The 14,502-nt window shown below is 42.1% G+C and overlaps 1 protein-coding gene across 1 annotated transcript in view; it reads right to left on the reverse strand.

Annotated features, from left to right (window-relative positions):
* The window catches only part of LOC135538141 (calcium and integrin-binding family member 2-like), a 46,925-nt gene extending 38,897 nt beyond the window's left edge, over nt 1–8,028 (reverse strand). The window contains exons 1-2 of the mRNA XM_064964114.1: nt 8,015–8,028; nt 7,387–7,498 (exon numbers count right to left, since the gene is read on the reverse strand). Of these exons, the coding sequence (XP_064820186.1) occupies nt 7,387–7,498; nt 8,015–8,028 (126 nt within the window). The remainder of the gene's footprint in view (nt 1–7,386; nt 7,499–8,014) is intronic.
* Nucleotides 8,029–14,502: the final 6,474 nt, after the last annotated feature.

The raw sequence follows: 14,502 nt of genomic DNA on the forward strand, positions 1-14,502 counted from the left end.
GAGGAATATAAGAGGAATATGGAGTCTCAACCATGACGGTGATGTAAATAGATGCAGAGTAAAGTCCTGCGTCCCCTTCCACTGTGTCTTATGTGGAACATAATAAACGGGTCTCTATCCACCGGATCTGTACCAAACTCACTAACAGTGGCAGTAATAAAGCCTCTCTTGAAAAAAACTATTGGCCGATATCGAATCTTCCATTCCTCTCAAAACTTTTAGAAAAAGCTGTTGCACAGCAACGCATTCCCGTCCTGAAGACAAACAATGTATACGAAACGCTTCAGTCTGGTTTTTAGACCCCATCATAGCACTGAGACTGCACTTGTGAAGGTGGTAAATTACCTTTTAATGGCGTCAGACCGAGACTCTGCATCTGTCCTCGTGCTCCTAGACCTTAGTGCTGCTTTTGATACCATCGATCACCACATACTTTTGGAGAGATTGGAAACCCAAATTAGTCTACACAGACTGTCCTGGTTTAGAGTTCTGGCCTGGTTTATATCTTATCTGTTGGAAAGATATCAGTTTGTCTCTGTGGATGGTTTGTCCTCTGACAAATCAACTGTACATTTCGGTGTTCCTCAAGGCTCCGTTTTAGGACCACTATTGTTTTCACTATATATTTTACCTCTTGGTGATGTCATTCGGAAACATAATGTTAACTTTCACTGCTATGCGGATGACACACAGCTGTACATTTTGATAAAACATGGTGAAGCCCCAAAATTGCCCTCCCTGGAAGCCTGTGTTTCAGACATAAGGAAGTGGTTGGCTGCAAATGTTCTATTTTTAAACTCTGACAAAACAGAGATGCTTGTTCTAGGTCCCAAGAAACAAAAAGATCTTCTGATGGATCTGACAATTAATCTTGATGGATGTACAGTCGTCTCAAATAAAACTGTGAAGGACCTCGGCGTTACTCTGGACCTTGATCTCTCTTTTGACGAACATATCAAGACTGTTTCAAGGACTGCTTTTTCCCATCTACGTAACATTGCAAAAATCAGAAACTTTCGGTCCAAAAATGATGCAGAAAAATTAATTCATGCTTTTGTCACTTCCAGGTTAGACTACTGCAATCCTCTACTTTCCGGCGACCCAGATAAAGCACTAAATAAACTTCAGTTAGTGCTAAATACGGCTGCTAGAATCTTGACTAGAACCCAAAAATTTGATCATATTACTCCAGTGCCTAGACTCCCTACACTGGCTTCCTGTCAAGGCAAGGGCTGATTTCAAGGTTTTACTGCTAACCTACAAAGCATTACATGGGCTTGCTCTTACCTATCTCTCTGATTTGGTCCTGCCGTACATACCTACACGTACGCTACGGTCACAAGACGCAGGCCTTCTAATTGTCCCTAGAATAGAAAGCAAACAGCTGGAGGCAGGGCTTTCTCCTATAGATCTACATTTTTATGGAATGGTCTGCCTATCCACGTGAGAGACGCAAACTCGGTCTCAACCTTTAAGTCATTATTGAAGACTCAGCTCTTCAGTGGGTCATATGATTGAGTGTAGTCTGGCCCAGGAGTGTGAAGGTGAATGGAAAGGCACTGGAGCAACGAACCGCCCTTGCTGTCTCTGCCTGGTCGGTTCCCCGCTCTCCACTGGGATACTCTGCCTCTAACCCTATTACAGGGGCTGAGTCACTGGCTTACTGGTGCTCTTCCATGCTGTCCCTAGGAGTGGTGCGTCACTTAAGTGGGTTGAGTCACTGACGTGATCTTCCTGTCCGGGTTGGAGCCCCCCCTTGGGTTGTGCCGTGGCGGAGATCTTTGTGGGCTATACTCGGCCTTGTCTCAGGATGGTAAGTTGGTGGTTGAAGATATCCCTCTAGTGGTGTGGGGGTTATGCTTTGGCAAAGCAGGTGGGTTTATATCCTGCCTGTTTGGCCCTGTTTGGGGGTATCGTCGGATGGGGCCACAGTGTCTCCTGACCCCTCCTATCTCAGCCTCCAGTATTTATGCTGCAGTAGTTTATGTGTCGGGGGGCTAGGGTCAGTTTGTTATATCTGGAGTATTTCTCCTGTCTTATCCGGAGTCCTGTGTGAATTTAAGTATGCTCTCTCTAATTCTCTCTCTCTTTCTCTCTTTCTTTCTCTCTCTTTCTTTCCTACTTTCTTTCTTTCTCTCTCTCGGAGGACCTGAGCCCTAGGACCATGCCTCAGGACTACCTAGCCTGATGACTCCTTGCTGTCCCCAGTCCACCTGGCTGTGCTGCTGCTCCAGTTTCAACTGTTCTGCCTACATTGAGTCTCAGCACCATTCTGTTACCGTGGAATTACATTGAGTCTCAGCACCATTCTGTTACCGTGGAATTACATTGAGTCTCAGCACCATTCTGTTACCACGGAATTACATTGAGTCTCAGCACCATTCTGTTACCGTGGAATTACATTGAGTCTCAGCACCATTCTGTTACCACGGAATTACATTGAGTCTCAGCACCATTCTGTTACCATGGAATTGCCCTCAATCATCTTAAAAGCCTTTTAAACCCCAAAAGCACCAACTGGCGTCATTTTCCAAGCCAAATTGGTAAATGACAAATCTCCCAAAATAAGCATATATTTTTTAACTGCTCACAGATTTATAGTCAAAATTGATGTTTCAAAATAGACATTTGTGTTTCTGATCAATTTCACCCATCGCCAAATGTTAACAACATTAGTCTGCTATTAATTCAAAGCGTTGTGTTTCTGTGATACTCAGAGGCTGAGACATTAGCGACATACCGGTACGACCTAAGATGGCCACCGATATGGGCACCGGGGACCAATCAGACCTTGATGTCTTACTTTGGAGCTAACTCAGTTCCAATTAAGTTTGATTTGGTGTAGAGACATTGACTAGAGACGTGTACTTACATTTGAATAACGTGTTCTTTTTGAGTTATAGGTGCTGCCACGCCCCAAGGGGACACATCTGGAGTGGTGTTGTTGGGTCTGTTGTAAGTGGAATGGACCGGTGTTGTTGGGTCTGTTGTAAGTGGAATGGGCTGGTGTTGTTGGGTCTGTTGTAAGTGGAATGGACCAGTGTTGTTGGGTCTGTTGTAAGTGGAATGGACTGGTGTTGTTGGGTCTGTTGTAAGTGGAATGGACTGGTATTGTTGGGTCTGTTGTAAGTGGAATGGACTGGTGTTGTTGGGTCTGTTGTAAGTGGAATTGACTGGTGTTGTTGGGTCTGTTGTAAGTGGAATGGACTGGTGTTGTTGGGTCTGTTGTAAGTGGAATTGACTGGTGTTGTTGGGTCTGTTGTAAGTGGAATGGACTGGTATTGTTGGGTCTGTTGTAAGTGGAATGGACTGGTATTGTTGGGTCTGTTGTAAGTGGAATGGACTGGTATTGTTGGGTCTGTTGTAAGTGGAATGGGCTGGTGTTGTTGGGTCTGTTGTAAGTGGAATGGGCTGGTGTTGTTGGGTCTGTTGTAAGTGGAATGGGCTGGTGTTGTTGGGTCTGTTGTAAGTGGAATGGACTGGTATTGTTGTTGGGTTTGTTGTAAGTGGAATTGACTGGTGTTGTTGGGTCTGTTGTAAGTGGAATGGGCTGGTGTTGTTGGGTCTGTTGTAAGTGGAATGGACCGGTGTTGTTGGGTCTGTTGTAAGTGGAATGGACCAGTGTTGTTGGGTCTGTTGTAAGTGGAATGGACTGGTATTGTTGGGTTTGTTGTAAGTGGAATTGACTGGTGTTGTTGGGTTTGTTGTAAGTGGAATGGGCTGGTATTGTTGGGTCTGTTGTAAGTGGAATGGGCTGGTGTTGTTGGGTCTGTTGTAAGTGGAATGGGCTGGTGTTGTTGGGTCTGTTGTAAGTGGAATGGACTGGTATTGTTGTTGGGTCTGTTGTAAGTGGAATGGACTGGTGTTGTTGGGTCTGTTGTAAGTGGAATGGACTGGTGTTGTTGGGTCTGTTGTAAGTGGAATGGGCTGGTGTTGTTGGGTCTGTTGTAAGTGGAATGGACTGGTGTTGTTGGGTCTGTTGTAAGTGGAATGGACTGGTGTTGTTGGGTCTGTTGTAAGTGGAATGGGCTGGTATTGTTGGGTCTGTTGTAAGTGGAATGGACTGGTGTTGTTGGGTCTGTTGTAAGTGGAATGGACTGGTGTTGTTGGGTCTGTTGTAAGTGGAATGGACTGGTGTTGTTGGGTCTGTTGTAAGTGGAATGGGCTGGTGTTGTTGGGTCTGTTGTAAGTGGAATGGACTGGTGTTGTTGGGTCTGTTGTAAGTGGAATTGACTGGTGTTGTTGGGTCTATTGTAAGTGGAATGGGCTGGTGTTGTTGGGTCTGTTGTAAGTGGTTCGCTAGGCTCTGATGTTATCTGTATTGGAAAAGCCATACAACATTTGTTATATAAAGACTGACTTATGCTCCCAACAGTATGCTGCAACGGTAGCTCAACCAATGTTCTACAGTATGTTTACTGAGCACTGCGTGATTACAGATCATGATTTATTAAAAGAAGAACTCAAACGACCGATCGGACAACGCAAGAAAAATAAGAGACATGATGACTCAACAATATCACCACAGACTGAGTCCCTGCTCTCTCTCTCCTCTGTTTAAATGACCCTGTCTGTCTGTGTGGGCTCTGGTAACTGGGCTGTGCACTGCTGGGCTGTGCACTGCTGGGAGGGAGGGGATGGAGGGAGGGAGGGAGGGAGGGAAGGGAGAGAGGGAGGGAGGGAGGGAGGGAGGGGGGGAGAGAGAGAGAGAGAGAGAGAGAGAGAGAGAGGAGAGAGAGAGAGAGAGAGAGAGAGAGAGAGAGAGAGAGAGAGGGAGGGAGGGAGGGAGGGGAGGGAGGGGATGGAGACATATTGAGGCTGACTAATCACAATCGAGGTTGAGTCAGCAGAGGTTGAATGGAATGCTGCTCACCAGGAAACAGCCATAACACATCAGTAGTAACGATCACATGAATCCTCACTGTTACCAAGCAACTATCTGCTGCTCCATATTACCTCCCTGTTACCAAGCAACTATCTACTGCTCCATATTACCTCCCTGTAACCAAGCAACTATCTACTGCTCCACATTACCTCCCTGTAACCAAGCAACTATCTACTGCTCCATATTACCTCCCTGTAACCAAGCAACTATCTACTGCTCCATATTACCTCCCTGTTACCAAGCAACTATCTACTGCTCCATATTACCTCCCTGTAACCAAGCAACTATCTACTGCTCCATATTACCTCCCTGTAACCAAGCAACTATCTACTGCTCCATATTACCTCCCTGTAACCAAGCAACTATCTACTGCTCCACATTACCTCCCTGTAACCAAGCAACTATCTACTGCTCCACATTACCTCCCTGTAACCAAGCAACTATCTACTGCTCCATATTACCTCCCTGTAACCAAGCAACTATCTACTGCTCCATATTACCTCCCTGTAACCAAGCAACTATCTACTGCTCCATATTACCTCCCTGTAACCAAGCAACTATCTACTGCTCCATATTACCTCCCTGTAACCAAGCAACTATCTACTGCTCCATATTACCTCCCTGTAACCAAGCAACTATCTACTGCTCCATATTACCTCCCTGTAACCAAGCAACTATCTACTGCTCCATATTACCTCCCTGTAACCAAGCAACTATCTACTGCTCCATATTACCTCCCTGTAACCAAGCAACTATCTACTGCTCCATATTACCTCCCTGTAACCAAGCAACTATCTACTGCTCCATATTACCTCCCTGTAACCAAGCAACTATCTACTGCTCCATATTACCTCCCTGTAACCAAGCAACTATCTACTGCTCCATATTACCTCCCTGTAACCAAGCAACTATCTACTGCTCCATATTACCTCCCTGTAACCAAGCAACTATCTACTGCTCCATATTACCTCCCTGTAACCAAGCAACTATCTACTGCTCTATATTACCTCCCTGTAACCAAGCAACTATCTACTGCTCCATATTACCTCCCTGTAACCAAGCAACTATCTACTGCTCCATATTACCTCCCTGTTACCAAGCAACTATCTACTGCTCCATATTACCACCCTGTAACCAAGCAACTATCTACTGCTCCATATTACCTCCCTGTAACCAAGCAACTATCTACTGCTCCATATTACCTCCCTGTAACTAAGCAACTATCTACTGCTCCATATTACCTCCCTGTTACCAAGCAACTATCTACTGCTCCATATTACCTCCCTGTAACCAAGCAACTATCTACTGCTCCATATTACCTCCCTGTAACCAAGCAACTATCTACTACTCCATATTACCTCCCTGTTACCAAGCAACTATCTACTGCTCCATTTACCTCCCTGTAACCAAGCAACTATCTACTCACCTCCCTGTTACCAAGCAACTATCTACTGCTCCATATTACCTCCCTGTTACCAAGCAACTATCTACTGCTCCATATTACCACCCTGTAACCAAGCAACTATCTACTGCTCCATATTACCTCCCTGTTACCAAGCAACTATCTACTGCTCCATATTACCTCCCTGTTACCAAGCAACTATCTACTGCTCCATATTACCTCCCTGTTACCAAGCAATTATTTACTGGCCCATATCACTTCCCTGTTACCAAGCAACTATCTACTGGCCCATATTACCTCCCTGTTACTAATCAACTATCTACTGCTCCATATTACTTCCCTGTTACCAAGCAACTATCTACTGCTCCATATTACCTCCCTGTAACCAAGCAACTATCTACTGGCCCATATCACCTCCCTGTTACCAAGCAACTATCTACTGGCCCATATCACCTCCCTGTTACAAAGCAACTATCTACTGCTCCATATTACCTCCCTGTTACCAAGCAACTATCTACTGGCCAATATCACCTTCCTGTTACCAAGCAACTATCTACTGGCCCATATCACCTCCCTGTTACCAAGCAACTATCTACTGGCCCATATCACCTCCCTGTTACTAAGCAACTATCTACTGCTCCATATCACCTCACTGTTACCAAGCAACTATCTACTGGCCCATATCACCTCCCTGTTACCAAGCAACTATCTACTGGCCCATTTCACCTCACTGTTACCAAGCAACTATCTACTGGCCCATATCACCTCCCTGTTACCAAGCAACTATCTACTGGCCCATATCACCTCACTGTAGGGTTGGCTAGAACAAGTCACGCTTATAAGCTTAATGTCTTACAATAACATTGAACAGAGGACTAAAGAGATGAGTTCTACATGAGATTTACCAGCTCATAACACATACAGGTGGTGTGTATTAAATATCTTCGCAGCTGGTCAGAAAACTCTGAAGAACATATCATTTAAGTGTGAACTTTAAAGTTCAATTTATTAAGAAGCTAAATATTTACACTTAACTGACATTAACACCAAACGAGTATCAATAACAACAACAACAACCCCCCCCCCCAGAACCAGATACCTTTAGTTCTGGCATGCTGACGATGAGCGCCAGGGGGAGTCTAATGTCAGGCTGGTTGGTGTAGTCCAGTGGTACTAGGTGAGGAGCCAGCTCGTGGAATCTCCCATGTAACCTAGGACACACAGGCAGGAGAAGGTCAGGAAGCATCCACACACATAACCCTATGGGTTTTTGGCTCTTTTGTTTTACAAGGCAAGGAGTGGTTTAGCCTGGTCCAAGATTCTGTTTGTGCTGTCATGACGATAACCGTAATAGTTAGGTGTACGACCACAAAAACAGATCTGGGACCAGGCTTAGAGAAATGAAGAGCCATTATGGACATCGTATGCAGAGGTCTAGCGTCAGTACAGTCGACTCAATCAGTCATAAATATATTCGCATACATTCTATGGTGCTTATCTTTTCCATTAATTTTAGATTGAAACACGAAACATATCTACACAACAGATGGACTGGGACGTGGGCTTTTCTCACACATTCCTGAAACATTTTGAGGTCTGAAAACATCTTGACAAACTTACATTTTTGGAGCCAATTTTCTTTAATTCTCTGAGGTAAGCACCTTGTACTGTCATGGAGCTGGGATGTTTAAACCCCTTTCATACTACCAACACATTTTACATATTACCAACTGGGGGTCATTTCGACCCAGAGAAGAAACTATTGGGGAAAACAACAATCATAGCAAAACATAAAGTATTCATGAAGTATTCACAAAGTATTTAGAAGGTATTCATAAAGTATTCACAAAGTATTCATGAAGTATTCATAAAGTATTCACAAAGTATTCATAAAGTATTCACAAAGTATTCATGAAGTATTCATAAAGTATTCATGAAGTATTCATGAAGTATTCATAAAGTATTCATAAAGTAGTCACAAAGTATTCATGAAGTATTCACAAAGTATTCAAAGTATTCACAAAGTATTCACGAAGTATTCATGAAGTATTCATGAAGTATTCATAAAGTATTCATAAAGTATTCATGAAGTATTCATGAAGTATTCATAAAGTATTCAGACCCATTGACTTTTTCCACATTTTGTTACGTTACAGACTTATTCTAAGATATATACATATATATTTCGACCCAGAGAAGAAACTATTGGGAAAAACAATAATCATAGCAAAACATAAAGTATTCATGAAGTATTCACAAAGTATTTAGAAGGTATTCATAAAGTATTCATGAAGTATTCACAAAGTATTTAGAAAGTATTCATAAAGTATTCATGAAGTATTCATAAAGTATTCAGACCATTGACTTTTTCCACATTTTGTTACGTTACAGACTTATTCTAAAATATATACATATATATTTCGACCCAGAGAAGAAACTATTGGGAAAAACAATAATCATAGCAAAACATAAAGTATTCATAAAGTATTCACAAAGTATTTAGAAGGTATTCATAAAGTATTCACAAAGTATTTAGAAGGTATTCATAAAGTATTCACAAAGTATTCATAAAGTATTCACAAAGTATTTAGAAGGTATTCATAAAGTATTCACAAAGTATACAAAGTATTTAGAAAGTATTCATAAAGTATTCAAAGTATTCATGAAGTATTCATAAAGTATTCATAAAGTATTCATAAAGTATTCATAAAGTATTCACAAAGTATTCATAAAGTATTCATAAAGTATTCACACATTATTCATAAAGTATACATGAAGTATTCACAAAGTATTCATAAAGTATTCACAAAGTATTTAGAAGGTATTCACAAAGTATTCACAAAGTATTCACAAAGTATTCATAAAGTATTCACAAAGTATTCACAAAGTATTCACAAAGTATTCATAAAGTATTCATAAAGTATTCATAAAGTATTCAGACCCCTTGACTTTTTTACATTTTTCACATTTTGTTACGTTACAGACTTATTCTAAAATATATACATATATATTTAAATACTCCTAATAATCCTCCCGAGTGGTGCATCGGTTTAAGGTACTGCATCTCAGTGCTAGGGTCGTCACTACAGACCCTGGTTTGATTCCAGGCTGTTTCACAACCGGCCGTGATTGGGAGTCCCATAGGGCGGTGCACAATTGGCCCAGCGTCGTCTGCGTTAGGGTTTGTCCCGGTGTAGGCCGTCATTGCAAATAAGAATTTGTTCTTAACTGACTAGTTATATAAAGGTCAAATGTAAATAAGATCCTGTCATTATGGGTTATTGTGTGTAGATTTGATTTATATATTTTTTATTTAACCTTAATTTAGTGAAAACTGTTGTTTTTTTTAAATTTCTTGCAAATGTCTAAATTAAAAAGACAAAAATACCTTATTTACCTAAGTATTCAGACCCTTTGCTATTATGAGATTCGAAATTGAGCTCAGATGCATCCGGTTTACCTTGATCATCGTTGAGATGTTTCTACAGCTTGATTGGGTATATTGTGTGTAGATTGATGGGGTGGGGGCGGGGAGGGGGGGGGGGGTGTATCCTTTTAAGAATAAGGCTGTAACGTAAACAAATTGTGGAATAAGTAAAAGGGTCAGAATACTTTCTTGAATGCATTGTACACTTCATTAGTGTCAAAACATCATCAGACATTTTGATAATGTTAAAGAATTACCGATTTTAGTAATATAGTTCATTTGCATGTTCTGTAAAAACTTAAATATATATCATCCCTCAAATAACGTACATCTTTTTCCCAAGTACAATCTACATCAGTAGTAAAAAGCTGATTAACCACAAGTTGATTGAAATATAATTTTGTTAAAAAAAAAAAAAAAATCGGAAGTAAATATTAATTGTCAGATTTATGTGGTAAAAAACAACAACTGTCATTTAAAGGGGCTGTACACCAACATTTGAAACATAAGTCATTTTATTGACATTAATTAAGTGATTCATCCTGTCGGTATAAAGGGATCGGGAGACAGGCGTAGGAATGCGTAATAGGGTTTTCTATTGACATTAAGTGATTCATCCTGTCGGTATAAAGGGATCGGGAGACAGGCGTAGGAATGCGTAATAGGGTTTTCTATTGACATTAAGTGATTCATCCTGTCGGTATAAAGGGATCGGGAGACAGGCGTAGGAATGCGTAATAGGGTTTTCTATTGACATTAAGTGATTCATCCTGTCGGTATAAAGGGATCGGGAGACAGGCGTAGGAATGCGTAATAGGGTTTTCTATTGACATTAAGTGATTCATCCTGTCGGTATAAAGGGATCGGGAGACAGGCGTAGGAATGCGTAATAGGGTTTTCTATTGACATTAAGTGATTCATCACGTCGGTATAAAGGGATCGGGAGACAGGTGCAGGAATGCGTAATAGGGTTTTCTATTGACATTAAGTGATTCATCACGTCGGTATAAAGGGATCGGGAGACAGGAGTAGGAATGCGTAATAGGGTTTTCTATTGACATTAAGTGATTCATCACGTCGGTATAAAGGGATTGGGAGACAGGAGTAGGAATGCGTAATAGGGTTTTCTATTGACATTAAGTGATTCATCACGTCGGTATAAAGGGATTGGGAGACAGGTGCAGGAATGCGTAATAGGGTTTTCTATTGACATTAAGTGATTCATCCTGTCGGTATAAAGGGATCGGGAGACAGGCGTAGGAATGCGTAATAGGGTTTTCTATTGACATTAAGTGATTCATCACATCGGTATAAAGGGATCGGGAGACAGGCGTAGGAATGCGTAATAGGGTTTTCTATTGACATTAAGTGATTCATCCTGTCGGTATAAAGGGATCGGGAGACAGGCGTAGGAATGCGTAATAGGGTTTTCTATTGACATTAAGTGATTCATCCTGTCGGTATAAAGGGATCGGGAGACAGGCGTAGGAATGCGTAATAGGGTTTTCTATTGACATTAAGTGATTCATCACGTCGGTATAAAGGGATCGGGAGACAGGCGTAGGAATGCGTAATAGGGTTTTCTATTGACCCTAATTACAACGTGCCGCATAAAGGCATGGGGACGATGACCTCACAAACACGTAAACAAGACACAGGGTTGAAACAAAACAAAAGAGCGAGTGTGATAATAATCCATGTTCATGGCAGATGGAGAAAAATACGTGAACCACGACCTTTAGAGAGTATATATATGTCTGGACAGTAAAAACAGCACCTCTCTGTCTCAGTATGTGTAGAGCATGTATCTGATGCTGTCTGGACAGTGAAACAGCACCTCTCTGTCTCAGTATGTGTAAACCATGTATCTGATGCTGTCTGGACAGTGAAACAGCACCTCTCTGTCTCAGTATGTGTAAACCATGTATCTGATGCTGTCTGGACAGTGAAACAGCACCTCTCTGTCTCAGTATGTGTAAACCATGTATCTGATGCTGTCTGGACAGTGAAACAGCACCTCTCTGTCTCAGTATGTGTAGACCATGTATCTGATGCTGTCTGGACAGTGAAACAGCACCTCTCTGTCTCAGTATGTGTAAATCATGTATCTGATGCTGTCTGGACAGTGAAACAGCACCTCTCTGTCTCAGTATGTGTAGAGCATGTATCTGATGCTGTCTGGACAGTGAAACAGCACCTCTCTGTCTCAGTATGTGTAGACAATGTATCTGATGCTGTCGGGACAGTGAAACAGCATCTCTCTGTCTCAGTATGTGTAGACCATGTTTCTGTCTGGACAGTGAAACAGCACCTCTCTGTCTCAGAATATGTAGTCCATGTTCTCAGAATATGATGCTGTCTGGCATGTCATACTCTTTTTGGCCAGACAGCATCAAATACATGGGCTACACATAGTAAGACAGAGGGGGCGCTGTTTCACACGCACTCCTGCCATCCATCACGCTCCTGCCATCCATCACTCACTCCTGCCATCCATCACGCTCCTGCCATCCATCATGCACTCCTGCCATCCATCATGCACTCCTGCCATCTATCACTCACTCCTGCCATCCATTACGTGCTCCTGGACTCACTCATCACCTGTTCATTTCCTCTCCTATATCTGTCAGTTCCCGGCTCTGTTCCAACGCTGCTGCATTGTATAGTTTTTGTCTTTAGTATTAGTTTTCTGACGCTGTTCCTGTCTCGTCTCATGTCCGTCTTTATTAAGTGTTTTACTCCCCGTACCTGCTTCATTCATCATTTCGGACGGTAACCTCGTTTAAATGTTGTTTTTTTTTAAAGTGATTTGTCTGACAAATCAGATCAAAACATCATGACTGGTTGTGTTCATTCAACATTAAAAAGGGAATAGATTTTTAGAGTAAAATGACATGTCAGTTAATATAAAACCCATAGAAAATGTTGCACGCACATAGGAGGTCACGTGACCCACCCCCCCACCCCACCACCATGGAAATGAAATGCCCCGTCCAACTGATTGGTTGTGGCGCCAGCCCTGGAGTCTGGAACTCCTCCTCCACTGTCACCCTATATGTCATCATGACTTTGTCCTTTGATTACCAACATTACTGAAATGGATCCTTATAACAAATCCATCAGCTCACGAATAAAACCTCCCTTTATAGCTCTAACACCATTACCCCACACAGCCAGTCTGCAGAGAGAGAGAAGAGAGAGAGGAGAGAGGAGAGAGAGAGAGGAGAGAGAGGAGAGAGAGTAGAGAGAGAGTAGAGAGAGAGGAGAGAGAAGAGAGAGAGAGAGACAGTGAGGAAGAGATAGGGAGAGAGATAGAATGGTAGTGAGATAGAGACCGCGAGAGAGAGACAGCTTATTTATTTTATCTTGTGTCCTTTAACCATTTGTACATTGTTAAAACACTGTGTATATATATATATATATATATATATATATAATATGACATTTGTAATGTCTTTATTGTTTTGAAACTTCTGTATGGGTAATGTTTACTGTTAATTTTTATTGTTTTTCACTTTATATATTCACTTTATATATTATCTACCTCACTTACTTTGGCAATGTTAGCACATGTTTCCCATGCCAATAAAGCCCTTGAATTGAATTGAATTGACAGTGAGAGAGAGACAGAGAGAGACAGCTAGAGAGAGACAGCGAGAGACAACGAGAGAGAGACAGACAGCGAGAGAGAGACAGACAGCAAGAGAGAGACAGAGAGAGAGAGAGAGGGAGAGACAGAGAGAGAGAGAGAGAGGGAGAGACAGAGAGACAGAGAGAGAGAGATAGAGCTAGCCCCACTACTAATGACTTAGTAAATCCCATCCATATATTGCTTAGCAGCCGGGCAGCCAGGTGCCCCTCCTCTCCTCATGATTCACACTACAGCTTGGTGTGCTGCCGTTTTATTGGGTCATTTGTGGCACATCGCTGGCGATTGCAGCCATCCATCTTGGAGACAGTGTGTGCGTCATTCCTCTGAAAACCAGGCTCAGTAGAACCTCTGGTCTGAATGAACTATGTTGAGGTGAGGTACATCCTGTCCTGGTATAACAGACAGGATGTTGAGGTGAGGTACATCCTGTCCTGGTATAACAGACAGGATGTTGAGGTGAAAGTACATCCTGTCCTGGTATAACAGACAGGATGTTGAGGTGAGGTACATCCTGTCCTGGTATAACAGACAGGATGTTGAGGTGAGGTACATCCTGTCCTGGTATAACAGACAGGATGTTGAGGTGAGGTACATCCTGTCCTGGTATAAAAGACAGGAAGTGACTCTCAGTTTAAAGAACAACAACGTCCAGAGGAACCGAGGGGCACCAACTGTTATCACACCGGGAAATCAGATCATGGAGAAAGTGGAATCAAGGAGGAGGTTGTTTTAAATTAGATTAACTATTATGGGATAGATGGAGAGAATTGAATAGACTCACGGATAGGTCATCTCTACTGTTTACTTGATACCTTAGTTGGGGAACACACATTAAAATACAGTTACTTAAAGCACTATGAGGCGAGAAGCAGAACCGAGAGGTGTGGAGTCAACCAAAAAAATGTTGAGATTACTCCACTCCTTAACCACCAAGAATCAACAAGTCCACTCCATAAATCCCGGAAGGGTCCACCACAGCAGAACCGAGAGGTGTGTTATCAGAGCCAGAAATCAGAATCAGTGGAAGGAGGAGGGTGTTGTTGAGAGTAAACAATCCCCTATTATGGGATGCCTGGTTACAAGGGAATCAACTGACTGTTGGATAGGAACATCATGCTCACTTCATGAACTTGAAA

This window comes from Oncorhynchus masou, unplaced genomic scaffold, assembly GCF_036934945.1.
Source record: "Oncorhynchus masou masou isolate Uvic2021 unplaced genomic scaffold, UVic_Omas_1.1 unplaced_scaffold_916, whole genome shotgun sequence".
In the NCBI taxonomy this organism is placed as follows: Eukaryota; Metazoa; Chordata; class Actinopteri; order Salmoniformes; family Salmonidae; genus Oncorhynchus; species Oncorhynchus masou.